This window comes from Elephas maximus, chromosome 1, assembly GCF_024166365.1.
Source record: "Elephas maximus indicus isolate mEleMax1 chromosome 1, mEleMax1 primary haplotype, whole genome shotgun sequence".
In the NCBI taxonomy this organism is placed as follows: Eukaryota; Metazoa; Chordata; class Mammalia; order Proboscidea; family Elephantidae; genus Elephas; species Elephas maximus.
Window position 1 is genome coordinate 118,418,503 of NC_064819.1, and position 25,090 is coordinate 118,443,592.

The 25,090-nt window shown below is 41.6% G+C and overlaps 1 protein-coding gene and 1 non-coding gene across 7 annotated transcripts; one reads left to right on the plus strand and one right to left on the minus strand.

The window, feature by feature from the left end:
- Positions 1-2,200: 2,200 nt before the first annotated feature.
- Positions 2,201-22,938, minus strand: LOC126081982 (glutathione S-transferase A4). Of its 6 annotated transcripts, none has more exons than XM_049894275.1 (7): positions 22,865-22,938; positions 21,743-21,847; positions 15,309-15,360; positions 13,064-13,196; positions 10,044-10,185; positions 6,703-6,834; positions 2,201-2,795 (listed from the first exon to the last, which is right to left on the minus strand). In XM_049894275.1, the coding sequence occupies exons 2-7, from the start codon at positions 21,827-21,829 to the stop codon at positions 2,673-2,675; spliced, it is 669 nt and encodes a 222-aa protein (XP_049750232.1). In that variant the 5' UTR covers positions 21,830-21,847; positions 22,865-22,938; the 3' UTR covers positions 2,201-2,672. The 6 variants fall into 6 exon arrangements, with proteins under 6 accessions (XP_049750232.1, XP_049750241.1, XP_049750215.1 ...); XM_049894284.1 differs by having other exon boundaries at positions 13,103-13,196; positions 21,743-22,016; positions 22,865-22,936; XM_049894258.1 differs by having other exon boundaries at positions 21,743-22,016; positions 22,865-22,936.
- A 1,295-nt stretch (positions 22,939-24,233) lies between these two features.
- Positions 24,234-24,306, plus strand: TRNAR-CCU (transfer RNA arginine (anticodon CCU)). The gene has a single exon. It is a non-coding gene; the product is annotated as a tRNA-Arg (tRNA).
- Positions 24,307-25,090: the final 784 nt, after the last annotated feature.

Here is a 25,090-nt window from a genome sequence, read left to right on the forward strand (position 1 = left end):
CCCCATTCAGGTCCCGTCCTCTTTAGAATCACTCGGAGACTGAGGACTCAGCCTGGCACACGCCTGTCTGACTGTGGCTTTATGCTGGGTGCTCCCCATTAAGTGCCGCACCTCCTCCTCCTGTCGCAGCCACCAGTGCTCCATACCTTCCAGCTTTTGTCCCAGACATTGGAGCCCCTGCAGCTGCCCCATTTATACAAGGCTGTGGCTTTTAGTCAGGAGGCCTCACATCTTTACCCTGATCTCATTCCCTGTCCCAGGTAGGAAAAAGCCAGTCGCCATCAAGGCACCTCCAACCCATGGCAACCTCATGTGTGTCAGAGTAAAACTGTGTTCCATAGGGTTTTCAATGGCTGATTTTTTGGAAGTAGATCGCGAGGCCTTTCTTCCAAGGTGACTTTGGGTGGGCTTGAACCTCTAACCTTTTCGTTAGCAGCTGAAGGTGTTAACTGTTTGTACCACCCAGGGACTCTTGTCCCAGGTAGGAAGCAGTGCTGTGTTTGAGTTCAACCCTGAACACTCTAGGACAATGATAGTTCTGAGAATAAACAACCCAGTCCCAGATCTCCTACTCTATGACCAGATTCTGGTGACTCACGAAAATGGGAATGAGATGGTAAGTTTTGAGCCTAAAGGGCGGATGTCCGAAACAAAAAGAGATTGACAAAACTGGGTGATGCTGAGGCCAGATGCAGAAGGACAGGGACTTGTTTCCAACATGGAAAGTGAGTTGTACAATTTAAGGTCACATAACTGTGAGCAGGGAACCTTGGTGGTATAGTGGTTAAGAACTATGGCTGCTAACGAAAAGATTGGCAGTTTGAATCCACCAGGTGCTCCTTGGAAACTCTATGGGGCAGTTCTACTCTGTCCTGTAGGGTTGCTTTGAGTCTGAATCAACTCGATGGGAACGGTTTTTTGTTTTCAGTTGTTTTTTTTTTTAAATGTGAGCAGGAAGACCAAGGGAGACAGCCTGGCATTTTGTGTTTATTATCTCTAAACCCCAAGGAAGCCAACTTTCCTCTCTGATCATGGTTTTCTCAAAAAGCCAGTGTTGAGGGCCCCCTTGTGTCTGAAGGAATTAAAACCTGAAGAGCAATGCTTGCAAAATGCTGAAGGCTTATAGAGCAGCCATTGGTTAACATTAGCAGGCAACGGCACTGGATTGTAACAATACACCAGAATAGTCATATAAAACATACCAAATTTGCAGCCATCCCTTAACACGCTATCAAGTAGGTGTCTGGTTCGTCCACATGAACGGATCTCCAAATGAGTGCAAAATGCTTCTTCTCCCCCATTTTCTTTTTGTGGGCTGTTCTGCTCACTCAGGATCCTGGTTAGATCCTGGGCCTCTCCCTCAGAAGCAGCAGCCTGGGACATCATTGTTCCTAGGGTGACCCAGGTGTTTCACTGCCACCAAGACTTTGCTCCTTCAAGCATTTTGAATAGGGAGAGAGGACAGAGTGCTCACATTGTGCAAGTGAGAAGACAAACCACTAGCCTGAAGTTGGAGCTTGATTTCCCTCTAATGAAAACACTGAGGTGCTTGCACTAATTATGACAGGTATTACGGGTCAACTCTTGATACCCTACCTGGTATATAATAGGTGCTCAGTGAGTATTCGGGACGTAAGTCTACACATGCTTGAAAACAATATTAATAGTCCATTCTTTTAGTTCTCAAATGCAAAAAAATTAGAAGTCTACAAATATCCATTGGGGAATCAAAAAATTAGAAGCCTACAAATATCCATTGGGGAATAGAGGATAAAAATAATATATGTATGTATTTACTTATACATGTGTCAAATATAACTGGAAGGATATACCAATAATACCTGTGTCGGCTTGTGGGGAGCAGAACTAGGTGGCTGGGGGACAGGCTGCAAAGACGACTTCTAAGAGTTATACCTTCTTATGCTTTTTTGATTTTTGGACCGTATGATACATTTTTTTTTATGAGTATACAGTTAAACCTGTGAGAACCGGAAATTGACGGGACTGCCCTATTTTTCCGGGTCTCGCCAGTTTTCCACCTTTGACAGGGTGCAGTCTTACCACTTTTTTCTCTCTCCTTTTAGTGGAAAATATTTGAGTTTTCCTTCTCTGACAGGGTTCCACCCTTCCTTGCAGGTTTTACTGTACAGTATTATGTATTAAAAAAAATTTTAATTAAAACATTCTAGCAATAGGACAATGATGTGTAAATTCTTTATTTCAGTGAATATCAACTGCATTCCTACTACCACTTGATTTATTATAGTTGAGAGGAGAGTCATTCACTAGACACTCGATTGTTACCAAACACTAAAAATTAAGAAGAGACCAGAGAAATTTTAGAATGGGATCAGGAGGGGAGAAAAGGAGCCTAAGGGAGAACATGAGGTTCTGCCAATCCTTACAAAGTGCAGTGATCAGACCAGGTCTAACTTAAATACCAGCCTGCCCAAAAAAGGTTTCCAGAAAAAGACTCCATTAACAATATTCGCTAGACCAAAAAAAAAAAAAAAAAAAATGTTAATATTTCTAGAAGAGATCTCTTTGACATGAAAGACCCTATCTATAGCACCATAACAGAGCTGGGATCACTGCAGGCGGGAATCAGTTAAGATACTGTGGACACGGCAGATTCTAGGGGTAAGCGCTTGCTCGTAGACATGCATGTTGTTTTACGGTGCAAAGATAGTATAGACGGTTCTCACATAGACGTCATCGGGAGGAGGCTTCTTCTTGCTGCCAGGTTCAAGGAATTTCTTAATTGTAGGAACGTTACTTATTTTCACTGTGAATTCCTGAAAAAGGAAAACACAAAAAATTCATGGTTAACAACAAACGTATTCATTCCTTTGAAAAGAAGTTTACGCAAAATGATCCATCAAAATTTGTTCAATAAATAGTTGTTGAAGGTGGAGAACAACAGATGGTGGAGAAACTGAAACTCTTATCAATTGCTACTGTGAATGCAAAATGGTGCAGCTGCTGTGGAAAATAGTTTGGCAGTTCCTCGAAAAGTTAAACATAGAACTACCACATGATCCAGCAATTCCACTCTTTTTCATTACTTATTTCAAGAGACTTGAAACCTGTGAGACAAACAGACACATGTACAACGATGTTCATTGCAGTACAATTGCCAAAAGGTAGAAACAACCTAAATGTTCATCAACAGATGAATGGATTTAAAAAATGTGGTATATATCTACAATATAATGGCCTACTGGGTTTACTATGCTGGGAATGACAAATTGAAGAGGAATGTCATTTCATTCATTGTCATAAAGAACTCTTCAAGATCTATTTGGAAGTATGACACAGTCTGTGATAGGATAATATCCATACGCCTACAAGGAGGACTAGTTAATTAGACTTTTTTCAAATTTATGCACCAACTACTGAGGCCAAACATAAAGAAATTGAAGATTTTTACCAACTTCTATGGTCTAAAATTGATCAAACATAAAATCAAGATGCACTGATAATTACTGGTGATTGGAATGCAAAAGTTGGAAACAAAGAAGAAGGGTTGGTATTTGGAAAATATGGCTTTGGTGATAGAAATAACACTGGAGATTGCATGATAGGATTTTGCAGGACCAACGACTTCTTCACTGCACATACAATTTTTCACCAATATAAACACTGACTATACACATGGACCTTGCCAGATGGAATACACAGGAATCAGATCGACTACATCTGTGGAAAGAGACAATGGAAAAGCTCAATATCATCAGTCAGAACAAGGCCAAGGGCCAACTGCAGAACAGACCATCAATTGCTCACGTATAAGTTCAAGCTGAAGCTGAAGAAAATTAAAACAAGTCCATGAGAGCCAAAGTACAACCTTGAGTATATCTCACCTGAATTTAGAGACCATCTTAAGGATAGATTTGATCCACTGAACACTAATGATTGAAGACCAGATGAGCTGTGGAATGACATTAAGGACATCATACATGAAGAAAGCAAGAGGCCGTCAGAAAGACAGGAAACAAAGAAAAGACCAAAATGGATATCGGAAGAGACTCTGAAAGTTGCTTTTGAACATAAAATAGCTAAAGTGAAAGGAAGAAATGAAGTAAAACAGCAGAACAGAAAATTTCAAATGGCAGTTTGAGAAGAAAACGTAAAGTATTATAACGAAATGTGCGAAGACCTGGACATAGAAAACCAAAAGGGACGAACACGCGTGGCATTTCTCAGGCTGAGAGAGCTGAAGAAAAAAACCGAGCCTTGAGTTGCAATAGTGAAGGATTCTACAGGGAAAATACTAAACGACACAGGAAGCATCAAAAGAAGATGGAAGGAATACACAGAGTCCCTGTACCAAAATGAATTGGTGAATATTTTACCATTTCGTGAGGTAGCGTGTGATCAAGAACTAACAGTACTGAAGAAAGAGGTCCAAGCTGCACTGAAAGCACTGGTGAAAAAACAAGGCTCCAGGAATTGATGGAATATCGATTGAAATGTTTTAACAAACGAAGGCAATGCCGGAATTGCTCACTTGTCTATGCCAAGAAATTTGGAAGACAGCTACCTGGCCAACCAACTGGAAGAGATCCATATTTGTACTCATTCCAAAGAAAGGTGATCTAATTGAATGCAGAAATTATTGAACAATATCATTAATTTCACACACAAGTAAAATTTTGCTAAAGATCGTTCAAAAGCAGTTGTAGCAGCACATCGACAGGGAACTGCTATAAATTCAAACCTGATTCAGAAGAGGACATGGAACCAGCGATATCATTGCTGATATCAGATGGAATCAGGCTGAAAGCAGAGAATACCAGAAAGATGTTTACCTGTGTTTTATTGACTATGCAAAGGCATTTGACTGTGTGGATCATAACAAATTATGGATAACATTGTGAAGAATTCCAGAACACTGAACTGTGCTCATGCAGAACCTGTACATAGACCAAGAGGCAGTGATTAGAACCGAACAAGGGCATACTGAATGATTTAAAGTCTGGAAAGGTGTGTGTCAGGGTTGTATCCTTTCACCATAATTAGCCAATCTATATGCTGAACAAATAATCCAAGAAGGTGGGCTCTGTGAAAAAGAATGTGGCATCAGAATTGGAGAAAGACTTATTAATAATGTGAGTTATGCAGATGACACAACCTTGCTTGCTGAAAGTGAAGAGGACTTGAAGCACTTACTGAGGAAGATCAAAGAGCACAGCCTTCAGTACAGATTAAACCTCAACATAAAGAAAACAAAAATCCTCACAACTGGACCAATAGGCAACATCATGATAAACAGAGAAGACTGAAGTTGTCAAGGATTTCATTTTACTTGGATCCACAATCAATACCCGTGGAAACAGCAGTCAAGAAATCCAAAGATGCAGTGCACTGGGCAAATCTGCTGCAAAAGATCTCTTTAAAGTGTTAAAAAGTAAAGATGTCACTTTAAGGACTAAGGTATGCCTGACCCAAGCCATGGTGTTTTCAGTGGCCTCATATGCATGTGAAAGCCGAGCAATGAATAAGAAGACTGAAGAAGAATCAATGCCTTTGAATTATGGTATTGGCAAAGAATATTGTATATACCATGGACTGCCAGAAGAACCAACAAATCTGTGTTGGGAGAAGTAGAGCCAGAATGCTCACTAGAAGCGAGGATGGCGACACTATATCTCATCTACTTTGGACATGTTCTCAGAAGGGCCCAGTCCCTTGAGAAGGACATCATGCTTGGTAAAGTAGTGGGTCAGTGAAAAAGAAGACCCTCAACAAGATGGATTGACACAGTGGCTGTAACAATGGGCTCAAGCATAACAACAATTGTGAGGATGGCACAGGACTGGTCAGTGTTTTGTTCTGTTGTACATGGGGTCACAATAAGTCAGAACCAACTTGATGATACCTAACAACAACATACATACAATGGAATATTACTCAGCCATAAAGAGAAATAAAGTCCTTGCTATAAAAATAGGTGAACCCAGTATATAGGAAAGTTCACTGGACTTTGAGGTATACGGTTAAATGTCTAGTTAAAACTCAAGGGCCTTCTAGTTGAGCCATCTTGGCTACTGACTTCTTTACATTGGGTCTTTATTTCCTTATACGTATATTGAAGGCATTGGATGAAAAGGTTTTTTTTTAAGCCCTTTTCTGTTTTAAATTTCTACAATCAATCCTGCCAGAATGCTCCAAGCAGCAAACTGAGGCACACAGGGATCTTTCCTTGGAATGTCCAGGAAGGAAAGCAGTGGGAACCCTTTGGGTTGACCTTATTATTAGCTCTCAGAACTCAAGCCTGGGAGTTTCTGATTTGAGGCCTCATTATTTCTGAGAAAGGGAGTCATGCCTCGATATTAGACTGTCTTAAATGTGACCTCTCCTGCCCTTCCCTCAGCACAGATAGGACAGATAGATGAGGAATCCTCAACCCTAAGATTATCTTTACGCAAAAGTCCCAGTTGGCAAATTTTCTGTATATGGTGTTTGTTCCAAAAGTGTATTTGTGGGACATAACTAAGATGAAAACTTCTTTAACAAGTAAACAATCTTTCAACTCTAAGGACCTGGGAACTAATAAAACAAAACAATTTCAAGTCTGTAATTTCATTTCATTTTACTAACTAGAATCTAACAAAATAACACACACACGCACACACACACACCAAGTCAACCAAAGCCCAAGAGTTCTGGGCCAATCTTCTAATACATGGTTCTATTCACCTGGAGGTGAGGAAATGCAGCGAGGATATTAGGAACTTTCTCTTCCAGAGCCAAAATGGTTTGAAGTAGAATCACATCCGCAAGGCTCAGCTGGTTCCCAACAAGAAACTTTTGTCCATGATCCCTTAAAATCTTCAGGATATAAATGTTTTGCATCAGTTAGGATACTCTACATAGAGAAACTGATGAAGTTACTGAATCAGTGCAGTATACCTACACCTCACTTATCAACTGTCTCATTATCTGACATTTTGTATTTATGACAATAGTAAAAAATCTATTATCCAACTATTTTGTACATTAACGACATACTACTGGCAGTAATGAACACTGAGGTGTGAAGTTTGAGTAATGCTGGCTGTGATGGTTAAGGTTATGAGTCAACTTGTCTGGTCCATGATTCTCAGTAATCAGATCAGTACATAATTCTCAGTTATGTAATGATATAATTCGGCAGTTATGTAATGATGTAGTCATCCTCCATTTTGTGATCTGATGTGGTCATCCTCCATTTTCACAGAAAACCAATCTTCACACAATAACCTGGGCTCTGGAACCTAACCACATAGATAAGTGAGGAGTGGCTGTATTTGAGAAGGGGGTGGAACTAGGGTCTTGTTTTTTCATCCTTTAATAAATAGCATCAGCTAAGAGGAAGTTCCTAATTACAGAACAGAATTTCAAATTCTCATGGACTCCAGACTTTCTAGAGCCATGGAGGCTGGATGAACCCCTGAAACTATTGCCTTGAGATAATTTTTAAAACTTAAACCAAAAATATCCTCTGAAGTCTTCTTAAAACCAAGCAATAGTTTAGCTTAAGTAGTAAAAAAGGTCTGCCTTGAGCACTATGTTCTTTTAAGAACTATCTCTATGCGATCAAATTGACAACAGCAACTCAAAAGATTAGATAGGAACTTTAGGAGGCAGTGAGCCTATGTTAATGGGGGAGGAACAGCTCACAAAAGAAGGGTGAGAATGGTTGTACAACTTGAAAAAATGTAATCCATGTCAATGTACAATGTCAATTGTACATGTAGAAACTGTTGAATTGATGTATGTTTTGCTGTGTATATTCTCAACAACAACAAAATTAATGAAATTTAAAAAAAGGAAGTTCCTATATCAAAGGGAGAGAGGGAGGGATGAGGAAGTGAGAGAAAGCATGTGAGCGCATGCAAGTGCACACACAAGGGGTAGGAATGAAAGCATCATTCTATATCTGCTTTGTACCAAGAGTGAAACACTGGAAAGGGGAAAGGAGACTGATCAATTCTAGATTTAGCGTTGAGTGCTTTGAAAGGATATTAGCCCTGATGAATTCAGAAGGATCAGGGGAAAGTGATGGAAGTAAAAGGGATAGGTGGTCTCCAAGGACAACCTTGGGCTGTCCCAATCTTAACTTCCTAGTTCTATGCTTCTATGAATATCTGAACTCATAGTTATAAACCAGTCCTGACTAAAAGAAGCAGGCTTCCTCTAAAATCTTCCCAGAGAAAATTATAGGCATGAGAATTCATCTTCAGTCTCTTTTGAGAGTCACATACAGGTGTGGGGATTTATAGGAATTGATATGATCACGTTGAGGAAAGGAAGAGTGGTAGCAAAGGGGACATCTCCTTTGAAGTAAACTCTTGGTTCCCGTGAGTGTTTTACTATCTTTGGGGGATTATCCCTAACTCTTTTTCATTCATAGGCTGCAGCAAGGAAGGAGGCAGGTGTGCCTATGAGCAAGTGTGAGTGTGTATACATGTATGTGTGCACATACATGCATGCATACGTGTGTGTATGTATGTGTGTCTCACAGGAACACTCAGTATTCTTCTAAGTCCAATACAGGCATTAGAGCCAGAGAGGTATAGAAGAATGAGTCCAGGATTTGTAGTCAGAGGCCAGACTTTCCACTTTGAAGCCACATTACTTTGGACTTGTGACTCAATCTCTCTGTGATTCTGTTTCATTATCTATAAAAATGAGGTATCATGGACTGAATTCTGTCCCCCCCAAAATATATGCATCAACTTGGTTAGGCCATGATTCCCCGAATTCTGTGGTTGTCCTCCATTTTGTGATTGTAATTTTATCTCAAAAGGATTAGGGTGGGATTGTAACACCACCCTTACTCAGGTCAACTCTCTGATCCAGTGTAAAGGGAGTTTCCCTGGGGTGGGGCCTGCACCACCTTTTATCTCTCAAGAGATAAAAGGAAAGGGAAGCAAACAGAGAATTGGGGACTTCATACAACCAAGAAAGCAGAACCGGGAGCAGAGTACATCCTTTGCACTGGGGTCCCTGCGCCTGAGAAGCTCCTTGACCAGGGGAAGATTGATGACAGGGAATCTTCTCCAGAGCCAACAGAGAGAAGTCTGTCCACTGGAGCTGACACCCTGAATTTGGACTTTAACCTACTAGACTGTGAGACAATAAGATTCTCTTTGTTGAAGCCATCCACTTGTGGTATTTCTGTGATAGCACCACTAGATGACTAAGACATGAAAAAAAAAAACAAAAAAACTAAGACATGAGGTAACCATTTTTACCTTGAAGGTGTGTTGTGAGGAGCCCTGACATGAAGTCTGGCCCATAGGAACAAAAGAGCTAGCAGTGATTCTCTGCCAAGGCATCCAGTAATTTGTGCCCTTTTCACACTACACTTCTGTATTATCCCATCTTACATTCACAGGCTGCCTCTCCTGGGCCAGGTACTATTAAGCTAAAGTATAAAAAAAAAAACCTGGAAACTACTGTGCCTTCTTTTTAAATCCAATTCTATGAAGACTGTCAGAGGAAGTCTGTCAAATAGGTCTTTCCATATATTCTCTTCTTTTCAAATTGAAACATTTTTTTAAAACATTCTTTCCAGTTCAAGAAAGAGGAGTTTGAATCCCAGAAAAGCAGCTGTAGTAATAAGAGGAAAATAAAACAGACACAAGAACCACAAAGGGAAAAGAAACAATACTGCAATGATTCTTCATATCCAATTATCATTAGGATGTCCGATACATAATAGGTGTTCAACAAATGTTTGTTGAATGAATTAATGAGGTCATTTCTGGGTTTTTCTGTCCCTCACACAAGGTGGGCACTTGGTAAATGCCAAGAATGATCGTGCACAAATGTGGTATCTGTACTCTTCCCAGACTTCTGAATAATGTGGTCCTGGTGAAGCTAAGGGGCTCCAAGACATCTGGCTGTGTGCTGACGGCTACCACTGGCTCTTACAAGTCCAGGAAGGTTAGTCCTCTGTGCTTAGCTTTACAGCACCTGAGCAGAAAAGGGTGTTTGTAGCAGATCCCTTGTGGTTGGGTGATACCATGTTCACAGGCTTCTCTGCTACCTACCTTTTCAAACACAGGGAAGTATCTGATCACAGCCTTCTGGGTCATGCTAACCACTTCCTTTTGCTGATCTTCTGGTTTTAAGAAAGGGTGTGTGATAATCATTTCCAGAAGATCCAGCGTCCCCTCCACATACATGTCAATGCTTAAAACAAACAAAAAGAAAGCAATTTTCTCAATTTCCCTTCACTATGAACTCATTGGCTTCCATAGCTAAGCATTCAAAGTGCTTTGTCTAGGGCCAAAAGTCCATCAAATAGGGAAAAGACAGTCTTTTTAACAAATGGTGCTGGCAAAACTGGATGTCCATCTGCAAAAAAAAAAAAAAATGAAACTAGACCCATACTTCATAACATATACAAAAACGAATTCAAAATGGATCAAAGACCTAAATATAAAGCCAAAAACTATGAAATTCGTAGAAGAAAAAAATAGGATCAATGCTAGAGACCCTAATACACGGCATTAACAGGATACAAACCACAACCAACAACACACAAACTTTAGAACATAAGCTAGATAACTGGGACCTTCTAAAAATTAAACACTTATGCTCATCAAAAGACTTTACCAAAAGAGTAAAAACAGAAGCTACAGACTGGGAAAAAATTTTTGGCTACTACAAATCAGACAAAGGTCTAGTCTCTAAAATCTACAAGAAAATTCAACATCTCTACAACAAAAAGACAAATAATCCAATTAAAAAATGGGCAAAGGAAATGAACAGACACTTCGCCACAGAAGACATTCAAGCGGCCAACAGACACATGAGGAAATGCTTGCAATCACTAGCCATTAGAGAAATGCAAATCAAAACCACAACGAGATATCATTTCACCCCAGCATTACTGGCACAAATCAAAAAAACAGGAAACAGCAAATGTTGGAGAGGCTGCAGGGAGACTGAAACTCTTATGCACTGCTGGTAGGAATGCAAAATGATACAACCATTTTGGAAAACAATATGGCACTTCCTTAGAAAGCTAGAAATAGAAATACCATATGTCCAGCAACCCCACTCCTCGGAATATATCCTAGAGAAATTAGAGTCATCACATGAACAGACATATGCACACCCACGTTCACTACAGCATTGTTCACAACAGCAAAAAGATGGAAACAACCTAGAAACTGTGGTACATACACACAATGGAGAATGACGATAAAGAACAACGATGAATCTGTGAAGCATCTCCTAACATGGATGAATCTGGAGGGCATTATGCTGAGTGAAATAAGTCAATCACGAAAGGACAAATATTGTATGAGACCACTACTGTAAAAATTCATGAAAAGGTTTACACACAAAAAGAAACAATCTTTGGTAGTTGCAAGGGAAGGGAGGGATAGGGATGGAAAAACAATAAATAGACAAGTGGTAACTTTGGTGAAGGGTAAGACAGTACACAATACTGGGGAAGCCAGCATAACTTGCACAAGGCAAGGTCATGGAAGCTCCATAGACACATCCAAACTCCCTAAGGAACCGAGTTGCTGGGCTGAGGGATGTGGGAACCACGGTCTTGGGACAGCTCAATTGGCATAACATAGTTTATAAAGAAAATATTCTACATTCTACTTTGGTGAGCTGCATCTGGAGTCTTAAAAGTCTGTGAGTAGCCATCTAGGATACTCCACTGCTCTTACCCCTTCTGGAGCAAGAAAGAAAACTAAAGATACAACGGAAAGATCATTACAAAGGATTAATGGACCACATCTACCATGGCCTCTGCCACACTGAGTTCAGTACAACTAGATGTTGCCTGGCTACCACCACTGACTGCTCTAACAGGAAACACAATAGTGGGTCCCAGACAGAGCTGGAGAAAAATGTAGAACAAAATTCTAACTCAAAAAGAAAGACCAGACTTGCTGGCCTGACACAGACTGGAGAAACCCTGAGAGTATGGCACCAGACACGCTTTTAGTTCAATAATGAAGTCACCTCTGAGGTTCACCCTTCAGCCAAAGACTGGACACGCCTATAAAACAAAATAAGACTAAATGGGCACACCAGCCCAGGCAAGGACTAGAAGGCAGGAGAGACCAGGAAAGCTGGTAATGGGGAACCCAACGTTGAGAAGGGAGAGTATTGACGTGTCATGGGGTTTTTAACCAATGTCCCAAAACAATACGTCTCCTGTTTAATGAGAAACTAGTTTGTTCCGTAAACCTTCATCTAAAGTACAAGAAAAAAAGTTGAAATTAAAGAAAAACAAAATAAAACAAAGTGCTTTGTCTTAAGACTCTGGCAACTTAAGTGCTAAAAAACATTTATCGACACCTGCCTCTTAAGAGCAAAGATGCTAAGTCAATTCCAGATGTAGTCTGGAGAAATTCTTCAGACAAATCTGTCACAAATCAGAAAGTAGGACAGTCATGACAGTCTTGTCCCCCTGGCTGCTGTTTCATCTGCTCACTCTAGCACCCACACGCAGTCTCTCAGCACGGGGCTGAACTTCACACTACAAAACTAGTGAATATCATTTACTGAACAATTGGTGTGCATTAGGCATAGTGCCAAACACTCTGCGTTCATTATCTCATTGAATACCACAAAGCTACGAGGCATGCACTATTTGTGTCCCCACTGTAAAGGAAACGCAACAGGGTCATGCATCTAGGTGTTGGAAGGACCAGGCTTTAAGTTCAAGTGATAACCCAATGCTCAGTGTCACAGGCCTTGAAAGCCACAACAGCTTCCCATGACTCAACAATAATAAATTTGCAAGGAAGGTAAAAGCAATATTCTAAAATCAAAGCATTTTAAGGTGCTGAAACCTGAAACAATAGCACCTCAGATACAGGACTGAATCCCTGAGTTTAATTTTTTTCCAAGCTTTAACTCAGTGACTCTCTGTGCTGAATTTTCAACTGGTCTGTCTGACCTTTCTGGATTTTTGTTCCCTGTCCCCACTAACAATACAAGGCATTCTCTAGATGAGGTGGGCTGCAAAGAACTACTAATCAGCTAAGGCCTCAGTAAGCCGACAAGTGAGAACACTCGAGAGTGGCCACAGTACAGGGTTTTCTCTTTGAGGTCGCTGCCAAAGAGGTGGTACTTTTCCGCAATGTAGTGGAGAATGCTTCGGGTCTGCACCAACTTCATCCCGTCAATTTCAACCATCGGCACTTGTTGGAACAGCAGGTGTTTACCTGAGAACAGAAGCACAGACTCAGAGTGATCTCTTCCCTGCACTCCCCCCACCCCAACACACACACAAATACTCTATTGTACAAAGGCGGACAGTGTGGCCATATCCTTAGGAAATAGTATCAAACTTGCTGATGGCATCCAACCTCAATTTCATTCAGGAGAACCAAGAGCAGATTTAGTCATAAAAGAAGCCTAGAAGCTAGCATTGTTCTCAACCTTCCCTTTTCATTTTCACCCTCAGGAAAAATAACCACCCACAGTGGTGACGAGGTGGGGGCCGGGGGCCACAGTTGAGATATTTCTTTCATGCGGCATTGGACGATACGATAGCCACTAGCTAGGTATAGCCATTTAAATATAAATTTTAATTACTTAAAACTAAATAAAATTTAAAAATCAGTTCCGCAGTCAGACTAGACATATTTCAAGTGCTCAGTAGCCCCAGCTGGCTAGCACCTATCACATGTTAGAGGCCAGAACTGACCATTTCCATCACTGGAGAATGTTCTATCGGACAGGGCTGCTTTAGAGCATCTGATAATGAAACCTACGTCACCAGCTGATACTTGTTGGTTTTGCTCTGCTCCACTCACAGACCACTTACTACACGAGTTTGCTGTCACTGGTCAAAAAGTGACCCATTAATTTCTTCAACGAATCTGCATCAAACACTTGCCAGTTGGGTAGAGAGAGATACAGATATAAGATACAGATGGCCTCAAGAAGCTCACAGATGGGGGACACCTGGTGGCTGCAGGCCAGTGTCATGGACAGACTGTGGCAGTATAGCCTGGCAGAGCTGCTCCCTCTAAAGTTGAGTTGAGCCTGGGGACCCTTCAGATGGCTGGTGAGAGGAGGCTGCTCATAGTATTGCTGTTGTTATTGTTGTTAGCTGCTGTCGAGTCGGCGACCCTACGCACAACAGAACAAAATGCCGCCAGGTCCTGCACCATCCCTATGATCAGTTGGGGAGCATACCATTATGTTATCCTTACAGTTTTCACTGTAAGGCTGATTTTTGGAAGGAGATAGCCAGGCCTTTCTTCCTAGTCCATCTTATTCTGAAAGTTCTGCTAAAACCTGTTAAGCATCATAACAACTGACAGAAGTTTGGTGGCTGCACATGAGGTGTGTTGGTCGGAAATCAAATGGTTTCTTCACATGGAAAGTGAGAATTCTATCACTGAACCACCATTTCCTCACTATAGGGTTGCTAGGCATTCTTTATGGGGCCTCCTGGTGGTTCCTGTACAAAGGATCGGAGTAGGGGGAGTGCAGCTAACCAGGAGTTAAAAGGAGGGGTTTTCACTGATTTCACGTCTTTTTGGTAGTTATTTCAGAAATGTAGCCCAGTGTAAATGCATGAGGCGGTTACCTGCATATGTCAAGCAGGTAATGGTGCCTTAGAGAGCATGGAAGAAGGTGTGGGAAATGAGGAGAAAAGGGATGAGGAAGAGGAAAAAAAGGGGGAGGAGGAGGAGGTCAGAGGGGGGTCAGGAGGAACATAAAGTCTCTTTACCTCGGTAAGAGACAAAGCTGCTTTTCCTTTATCTAGCATTTTTAGAACTACTTATTGAACAAGGGCCCTGGTGGCACAGTAGTTAAGAGTTTGGCTGCTCACCAAAAGGTTAGCTGTTTGAATCTACCAGCTGCTCCTTGGAAACCCTATGGGACTGTTCTACCCTCGCTATGAGTTGGAATCGACTCAAGGGCAATGGTTTTGGTTTGGTTTTCATTGAATAAGAAAAGGAGCCCTGGTGGCTCAGTGGTTAATTGCTGAGCTGGTAACCAAAAGTTGGTGGTTTGAACCCACCAGCTGCTCCATGGGAGAAAGATGTGGCAGTCTGCTTCTGTAAGGATTACAGCCTTTGAACCCTGTGGGGCAGTTCTACTCTGTCTAGGATTAGACTCGATGGCAACAGGTTTGGTTTGGTTTTGGATTGAACTAAGAGGCAATTTCTTGGCAACTTTAGCCATTAATCCCTGTTGGTTTTCTGGTTTTAGGCTACTGTTCTGAATGTTTAGTGTCACTTTTACCCTTCCACATAAATACCAGTTTTGTTTTGTTTTTAAATCATTATTTAAGACGGTTGTTTCATTTTCATACTCACCTTTCTGCAACTTGTGCAACTGTTCTCTTGTTTCTAAAAATTCTTCATCAAACTAAAGAAACAAAGTAACCCCGCCCCCCAAAAAGAAGGAAAATATCATTACAGGTTCAGGACTGATAATACCCAGCTAAATTGTCCCAAGAAGTACAGAGAAAGAGCACAGGTAGCACCCAAATCTTGGCTTCTAAACATCATTGCCCACTAAAAGGAACCGGGGCTCCTAAGAGAAAAGGCTGATCCAGGTCTGGGGCAGGGAAGTTCCTTGTTATTCCACAAAACAAGGAAGCGCTCAAAGATTAATGGAATGTGTCAAAGGCTACTGTACAGTATCCCAAGGAGCCCTGGTAGCACAGTGGTTAAGCATTTGGCTGCTAACCAAAAGGTTAGTGGTTCAAATCCATCAGCTGCTCCATGGAAGAAATATGTGGCAGCCTGCTTCCATAAAGATTAGAGCCTTTGAAACCCTACTGGGCAGTTCTATAGAGTCGCTATGAGTTGAAATTAACTCAATGGCAATCGGTTTGGTTTTTTTGGTTTATAGTATCCTACTTGAAGGGACTTTGCAAACCAAATCTGGGATAATTTGAGCATCAAAAAGAATAATGTCAGGTATGGATTATAATATAAAACAAGAAAATCCACAATTTCATAGATGTTGATGATAAAAAAATGGGAGGAGGAAGAAAAAGCTCTTCTTTATGGAAGAATTATCATTAATTAATGGAGGATTATTGCTAACTAGTGTTAAAATTAGAAAACCATCAATTTGCAACCCCCAATGTAGTAATTGATTCTATAAGAATCATAAAATGGATGCTAAAATCATTGGGCTTCAGAGGACACAGTCTCAAAGTATCATCCCAAAAATCACTTAATGATGACAAAAGAAAAGTTACAATGGGGAGGGAGATCTGGGGAATCTCACCATCTCTTAATCAAGTGACCAAACGTAGCATCACCCTTCGGGAGAAGGACACAGCATCACCTGTAAACAATTCATGCTGAGGCTAGGCTTGTCACCAGGGTCTTCATGGTGTGAGGAGAGGGGCCTCAATGCTTCAGAGAATCTCCATCTGATGCCTTCTTCCTCCACTGGCTCCCTGCCCACCAAGCAGTAGCCGCAGGGCAATAGTCTCAGGGCATCCGTCCCAATGCCCAGATGTGGCACAGAGAGTACTCCCTCTAGGCTACTGCATCTCAAACTTTTATGATCTTAATCATAAAAAAGATATGAGGGGGAAAAAAAAAAAACCAGACTGGACTGGTTGAGACTGGAGTACACCCCAAGCCTATTGTCTTGAGATACACTTCAAATTTTGAACTGAATTTAACCCCTGAGGTCACCTTGTATCTCAATAACAAATTGGCTGAAAAAGTAATGAATATCATCCATAAGTACTGTGCTCTTTTAAAAACCACCTATATGAGACCAAATGGTCAACAATTACTTTAAAACAAAGATGAGAATGTAAGGGGGCAGGGACACTAAAGGGAACAGAATAACCAGGACAGAAATCATGAGAATGTTCACACGTTGTGAAGAATGTAACCAATGTCACGAACAACTTGTGTAGAAATTGTTGAATGGGAACCTAAACTGCTGTGTAAACCTTCACTGAAAACACAATAAAATATTATTAAAAAGCAAAAACACATGGGAAAGTGGGTTAGGGGGGCATATTAAACCCCAGGCCCGCCTTCCAGAAACTCGCATTGGGTAGCTGGGAGGAGCTCAAAGATAATAATTTTTTAAACGAGTCCTTCCAAATGATTCTGATCCTGATTTTTGAGACCAGGCTTTTGGGGACACAAATGCAAAATGTGCCCTTCACTAGCGATAACTCTAGAGTCGAGCTTTATGAAACTCTTAGTCAGTAAAGAAATCTGGATCAACGTGGGAGAATGAGGGGAAAAGGAATCCCATCAGAGCTTGGAGGGAGGAGCTTGGCAACTGTACTCAAGGCCACAAGACTAGATGTATCATCTTGGTTTCTATTCACAAAATCAATTGTCATTGTTCCCCAACACAGAGTACAGTTCCTGACCTAGGATTCTTCAGAGGGCTAACTGCCCACTTCCACACCACAACACTCCCCTTTTTAATACTCTTTCATTTCTTTGAAGCCAATTTTTGAGAAATTCTGCACAAAGAGTTTGTGGCCTTCAACTTTTCACATAGACACATGTTAATCTCCATTAGGAGTCCCTGGGCAGTGCAATCAATTAAGCACTGGACTACTAGCCAAAAGTTTGGCGGTTCAAACCCATCTAGAGGTGCCTTAGAAGACAGGCCTGGAGAGCAGCTCCCCTTCAACAAGGGGGATTTGCCCGGTGTTCTGTGGGGTCTTTAGGCAGATGAAGGCCCATGTAGCAAAAAGCAATAACCAGCACAGAGCAATGTCAGTGATGACTCAAGCCAAGGGACTGAGACTAAGAACGCTGACTCCCTGAATTAGGGCAGCTGCTTTTCATCAGGTTTTAGTTACCCAGTTACTCAAACACACACCAGGCTCAACCTGTGACACTGGGAACCATGAACTTATTCAGTTGCCACAAGCCCTCCCCTCCTGTGGTGACTGATCTATGCTGGCATATATTTATCTAAAATGTCTTGGCAAAGAAATGGGGAGGGATCCCCGACACCACTTTTCGGGAATTTCTTCTGTAAACCACATGGTTGGTCCTAGCAAGGGAGACCAATCTAGCCCCCTCCACCCTGGTCAGAGGGGTGGGCTCAAGACTCATGCTAGGCTAATGACTATCCCATCTGCCTAGCCACTGTGATGCCCTGGGGTGGTGGGCCATATGACTCATTTTTTTTTTTTTGGTTGAATTTATTTAGGTTTGAGTTTCTATCACTGTAACCAAGAATCTTGACTCACAGGAGACTGGGAAGGGCAAGGTGGTATGAAGACAGGAAAGAGGGAGGACTTTAGACATAGGATTATATTATAGAAGACATCCATTATCAACCCTATTAAATAAACCAAGAATTACAAACTCAGAAGCCTACATAGGTTAGACGGGTAACATAAATAGGTGAAGTTAACCAGGCTCACATCATAGAACCAAGAATTGTTTTCATTCTCTTCTTAACACTATTAGAAAATACACCCTGAGGCAACAGGGAATAGTGGGGACTGTGTTAAACTAGAAAGGCCCATCTCTAGGGGCAGTCCTTACTCAGATCCAGCAATTGCTGCCCTGTGGAAATGAAAGCTCAGTATTATCAGATCTTCCAATTTCTCAAGATAAGACAGAAAAATCAGGATTTGCATGTAAAAATGATGTCAAGTAATCACAAAAATTATAAAATACTATATGGTGAGTTATAAGGATACTTCAAAAAACAAAAAACTAACCAAAATGAAAAAAAAAATCCACAATCTTCATTTGTCTAGGGTAATAACTCATTATTCTGAAAATTGGTAAAGAGAATCAAGCATCTATCTTGCTTTTCATATATGCACTGTATTTCATGGTAATTAACTAGTTAACAAGTGAAAATTACTCCTTATAAGAGAATCACAGTTAATAAATTCAGGAGATACAATAGAAATAGAAAAAAATAGATATGATAGAATAGAAATCACCATTTTGTTATCTCTAATAATGATAATGAACAATAACAGCTGCTAAAACCACCAGTTGAAAGGGCAATGAGGGAAACTTTAACATGACATCAGGTAAACACCCTGATGAAGCTCAGCATCACTGAACACAAGACAACCAGACATTATGTGCCCCTTGACATGGTAAACAGAAATATATTCACAGCATCACCTTTGAAGTAATCTGGCAGGAAAAAAATTTTTTAAGGATAGAAATTTAAAAAAAAAGACCTTGGATCTGATCACAGCTCTGGGTCCAACTAGTTGTTTACAGGAAATACAGAGAACAGGGGAACATGTGAAAACGACATCTGGAGAGTTAATAAGCCACATCCAGAATGGGGGAAAATCCTACAGGGCAGTTTCTCCCACAAATAAATGGCACTAGACACAAACATAAAGGAGCCCTGGTAGCACAATGGTTAAGCGCTCAGCGGCCAACCGAAAGGTTGGCAGTTCAAACCCACCAGCAGCTCTGTAGGAGACATGACCTGGCAATCTGCTTCTGTAAAGCTCACAGCCTGGGAAACCCTGTGGAGCAGTCTATGAGTTAGAACTGACTCCATGGCACACAACAACAACATCAGAAAAAAAAAAAGACACCCACCACCTAGATCTTGATGACTAATCTGCTTTTCTAATAAAAGAGCTCAGGGCCTTTTAGAGAAATACCTGATCCTAGGGCTAGGGCAAGGGAACTACAAGATGATCCCGGAGCATCTCATAGTACTAGAAAGTAGAGAAGTGCTGAGAGACAGAGGGAGAGAGAGAGAGAGAAGGGAGGATGGGGAAATGTCAAAGGAACACAGAGCCAACTGAAAGACCGCCTAATGGCCACAGCTGGAACAATCAGAGCAACAAAATAAAATATTGGATTATAACCCAAAGCATAAAATAAATATACATAAGTCCACACTGATATAAATGAATCATTGACTAAATAAATAAATGGGGGAAATGAGACAAATCTTCCTTACAGAAGAAATCCATATAATATATTTGAGCTGATTCCAACTCATAGTGACCCTATAGAACAGAGTAGAACTGCCCCAGTGGGTTTCCAAGGAGAGCCTGGTGGATTCAAACTACCAACCTTTTGGTTAGCAGACACAGCTCTTAACCACTACGCCACCAGGGTTTCCATAACATATATAGAAACTCCCCATCCAAGACATGGAGCCTAATTCCTCCCCTGGTGAGTGCGTACTAGAAAAACAGTAACTTTACAGTGGAGAAACTCGGCAGACATCACCTTAACCAAATGACCAAGCTGAGCATCACCAGTGGTAAATTGTGTTGACGTCATGTTACCTGATAGGATGCAATGAAAAGGGTACTTCGCCTCTGTGGCATTCTTCCTCTAAACCCACAACCCCAGGCTAATCACGAGAAAAAAAACGGACAAACCCAAAGAGTGGAGGATTCAATAAAATACTGGACCAGTACTTTTCAAAACTGTCAAGGTCATGGAAAAGGGAAAAACTGAGATGTCGTAGTGGTTAAGAGCTACGGCTGCTAACCAAAAGCTTGCAGTTTGAATCCACCAGCCCCTCTTTGGAAACCCTAGGGGGCAGTTCTACTCTGTGCTATAGGGTCACTGTGAATCGGAATCAACTCAACGGCCACGGGTTCAGTTTTATAGACTTGCTATGAGTTGGAATTGACATGATGGCAATGGGTTAAAGAAATATTATGACTAAATGCAATGTGATTTCCTGGATTGGCTTCTGAAACAGTAAAAGGACATTAGTGGAAAAACTAGTGAAATCTGAATAAAGTTTATAGTTTAGTTAATAGTCATGCACCACGGTTAATTTCTTAGTTTTCACAAATGTGCCAAGGTTATACAAGATGTTATCGTTACGGGAGACTGAATGGCAACTCTGTACTATTTGGCAAGTTTTCCGTAAATCTAAAAAAGTATTGTAAAATGCAAAGTGTATTTAAGAAATGCAGAGGCAACTGTTTCAGATTTTAAAAAGAAAAAACAAAATATATCAACCAAATGTAATGTATGGACCTTGTTTAGACCCAAACTAGAACAAAAAACTGTAAGAAGTCCTGTTTGAGACAAAAAGACTGAGTGTTAAATGACAATGAGGAACTGCTGATTTTGTGGGTATGATAATGGCATTACGGTTATGTTTTAAAATCCTAATCTGTTAGAGACAAATGCTGAAGCATTCATAAATGAGAAGACATGTTCGGGTTTTGCTTTAGAATACTCCCACAAAAAAAAAAAAAGCGGAGTGGAGGAAAGCGATTAAACAGGATTAGTATGAAGTTGATAACTGCTGAGCTGGGTGATGGATGGGTAGCTGGAATTCATGGTAAAGTTCTTTCTCGTTTTGTTTGCATTTGAAAATTTCCATAATACGAGGTCTTAACTTCTTTTAAAAGAGCAAAACAAAAATAAAAACACTGGGTGGGCCAAAGCAGACGCACATGCAGTCATGATAGCTACCAGTTTGAAGCCATTGATGTAACTAGTCAATTCGCCAAGAGACTGTCCAATTAATAAGTTATGGGACTAACTGTAAATTTTCAAGTTAATTCATTTTCTCTAATTAATAAATATTTATTAATTGTGGCTCATATGCCAGTGATTAAGCTAAAGTCAAAAGTAAAACAGAATTCCATCAACTACATTCTGCTTATAAAGAAAAACATCACTTGAAAGGAAGGACTCTTCTGACTTAATGAAGTATGTATGCAATATGGTGGAAAGGGGACCAAGAGTGAACTGGGCTCCAAAACTCATTGTCCCCCTGAAAGATCTCAAAGTCGTACGACAATTTTGTCAAGAAACAGCATATAGGGTACCTCGACTCCAGCGGCAGCTAAAGCCCATCTTACAGATTCCATGCGGCCTCTTCCATTGGGGTAGTGGAGCTTGGGCCTCGCTTCCATGATGGCCTTGTAGGCTTTCTGAAAAACAGATGCAGCAGCTCCGCGCACACGAACAGTCGTAATTTCGTGCCCTTAACCCAGACTCCACGGCAACGGGTTTGGGTTTTATGGAACCCAGTGCTCAGGAGCTAAATGAATAGTCAAGGATTTGGCACAGGAAACTGGTTTTTGCCGTTGCTGCGTTTTCCTTCACTCAAAAAAAAAAAAAACCACCATTAAGCATTTCAAAAAAAAAACATTGCCCTTCATAGCTTTTGTATTTATGATTTCTTATTCTGGATCTTGGGAAGCTGGGGCCAATTGTTGCAACGACATCTGTGATACCAATACAGTGTTTCACAAATTCAGAACATCGTATACTTTGACCTTGAAAAACGTTCCTAGATTTTCAAAATTATGCCTACAGCGACAAGATGCAGAGGGCCACGGAGGAGAATTATACACCCACTGTAACCTCGGCAAGTATTCATACTTCCACACGCAACATCTCATTTCCAGCAACTGCAGGGAGAACAGGCCAAGTATGACAATGGTCTGCAAAATACGTGTTCAACTTCACACCTGCGATGGCTGCCCTAGGGTCCGGCACGTCCCCGGCCCCCAGTAGGAGAGGAACCCCTGCCCCAGGACATGCGTCCAGGCCACGAACTCGGCCCTCGGAGCCTAGACTCGGGGGGTAATTCGCACCCCCACTCAGCCCACGCAGAGCCAGGGCGGCCGCCCGGCCAGGCCCGGGGAGGATCTGAGCCCACCTTTTACCAGTGGATTCAGATTCTGCAGAGGGAAGAAATAAACATAAGCATCCTGGGCCAAGAATGACTTCGATCCCTGCCAACGGCCCACCAGATAGGGGCGGGACGCAAAGGACAAGAGGACCCCGCAGCCACAGCAGGGACAGAGAAGAACTGAATGGTGGGGCTGGGTAGGAGACGAATGGGGATGTCAGAGAATCGGAGCGGGGAGAGTGGAGAGGCAGGGAGAAACAAGGACGGGAGAAAGGAGAAGGCGGGCGTGGGATGCCGGAGGGAGACAGACCTGGATTCAGCTCTGAGCGCCCGGAGTCGCACAAAGCGCTGGGCTAGCAGCCTGCAACGAGGCGGCGAGAAGGCGCTCGAGGTGGGCGAGGCTCCGGGAAATTTCACCAATAGAGACGGCAATGTTTAGCATGCCCCACCCATCTGCAAGGCATTCTGGATAATGTGAATTCAGCCGAAATAAACTCAGTTTCAACTCCAATTTTAATCTCTGGAGCGATAAAAGCACCTTTGTAGTCCTGCTTGAGTTTGGCTTTTAGTTAAAAGTCTTGTTATAACAGTGCCGTGCTAGACACTCGGCCTATGCGTAAAGGTACAACTGTCTTTGGCTTTATATATCGTAATGGGAAGCACTCCTTTTCGGATGTGAGGGCGATCTGGCTGCGACATCTGTCACCCCATTGATCGCCAGGGTTGATTCGGCTGATCTGGCTGGCTAGGCGGGTGTCCCCTTCCTCCCTCACCGCTCCATGTGCGTCCCTCCCGAAGCTGCGCGCTCGGTCGAAGAGGACGACCTTCCCCGATAGAGGAGAGGACCGTCCATCGGTCAAGGGTATACGAGTAGCTGCGCTCCCCTGCTAGAACCTCCAAACAAGCTCTCAAGGTCCATTTGTAGGAGAACGTAGGGTAGTCAAGCTTCCAAGACTCCAGACACATCCAAATGAGGCGCTGCACGTGGCAGTCTGCCTTTCTTTTGACCCTCATGCAATGAAAGTTTTTGTATTTTTTTAATTTTTTTCTTTCCAATACTTGTACAGTTTGTACAATTTGTAAAAATACATTAAAACCATCTATTTTGGACTAAAACTTAAAATTCACTTGGATTTTAAAGTTAAAAAATACACGCCTTCAAAAGGACTTAAATATTTCTGGCTATTTCTCAGCATAATTGTCTTCACCCATTCTCTTGAAAATTCTGGACAATTGCAGCAGCTAACATGATCATGTTTTGTTTTATTTTAGAGTTCTCTGGCAGAAGGGGTTGGAATGAATTGAGAGTGTCAAGAAAGAGAGATCTACTAGGTGTCCGTGTGAATTAAAGTAGCATCATGAGTTTGAAGAAGATGGCAAGAAAAGGAACCATATTAAGGAGATGAAGGGTAAAGAATTTACTAATCCTGTCCCAGGGAGTGGTGGAAGGGAGAAAAAGTCTAGAATGATGATGCCTCCCCTCCAACACGCGCATCCTATTTCACCCTCCTTGCTTTTTTTTTTAATTTTTTTTATAGCATTACCATCTAGCATGGTGTATAGAACCTTGGTGGTGCAGTACTTAAGACCTCAACTGGTAACCAAACCTCGGCAGTCCACCAGCTACTACTTGGTCTACTCTGTCAGATAACCTACTCAAGGGCACCATGCTTCTGTGAGCCCCAGTGGCCTAATGGATAAGGCACTGGCCTCCTAAGCCAGGGATTGTGGGTTCGAGTCCCACCTGGGGTAATATGGTGCAAATGTTCTTCGCTTTTTCTATCAGTAGATTTACTGGAATGCAAATTCTAGGAGGTAAGCAAATTTTGTCTTTTAAAAATACTTTTGTATACCTTGTTCCTAGAAAAACGAGTAGAGTAGGCATTTGGTGAATACTTGCTGATGAATGCAAGAATAGGCAATTTCTAGTTTATAAAGGGTGAGAAGGAAGAAAAGGAGCGGGGAGGAGAACAAGGTTTGGAGACGACTTTCGTTTCTAGGAGCCATCGGCTGGAAATGTCCACTCAACGGCTGGCTAAGCTAGTGATGACTCAGAAGAGAGGACCGAGAGGGATCCAATTGGAAGCAAAAGGATGAGCTCACCCAGGGAAAGTGTGTAGAGTAAGAAGAGAAGCAAAGCAAGGATGGCTGGGCACCCCAGGAGTCAGAAAAGACACTTTTGAACAAGACTACCAGTATTCGTTCGATCTCATCTTTCTAATTTACGATATAGGGTTGTTATGAGTTGTAACTGACTCAATAGCACATAGCAACAATTCTGACCTAACACACAGATTACTCAGTTTAGCATGAACAGGAAGCTGTATTTTCCACTCCTCAGTAAAAAGTGATAGCTTTTTACTAATTTTTTCCATCAAATCCTTGTCCAGGAACTTCCTCCACTTGAGCTAAAACACAAACAAACCTTTTACCAATCGAGTTGATTCCAACGCATGGCATTCCATGTGTCATGTTACTTGAGCTATATAGCCCAAACATTGACTAGACAAATATTGATTAGCTAAACACTTATCAA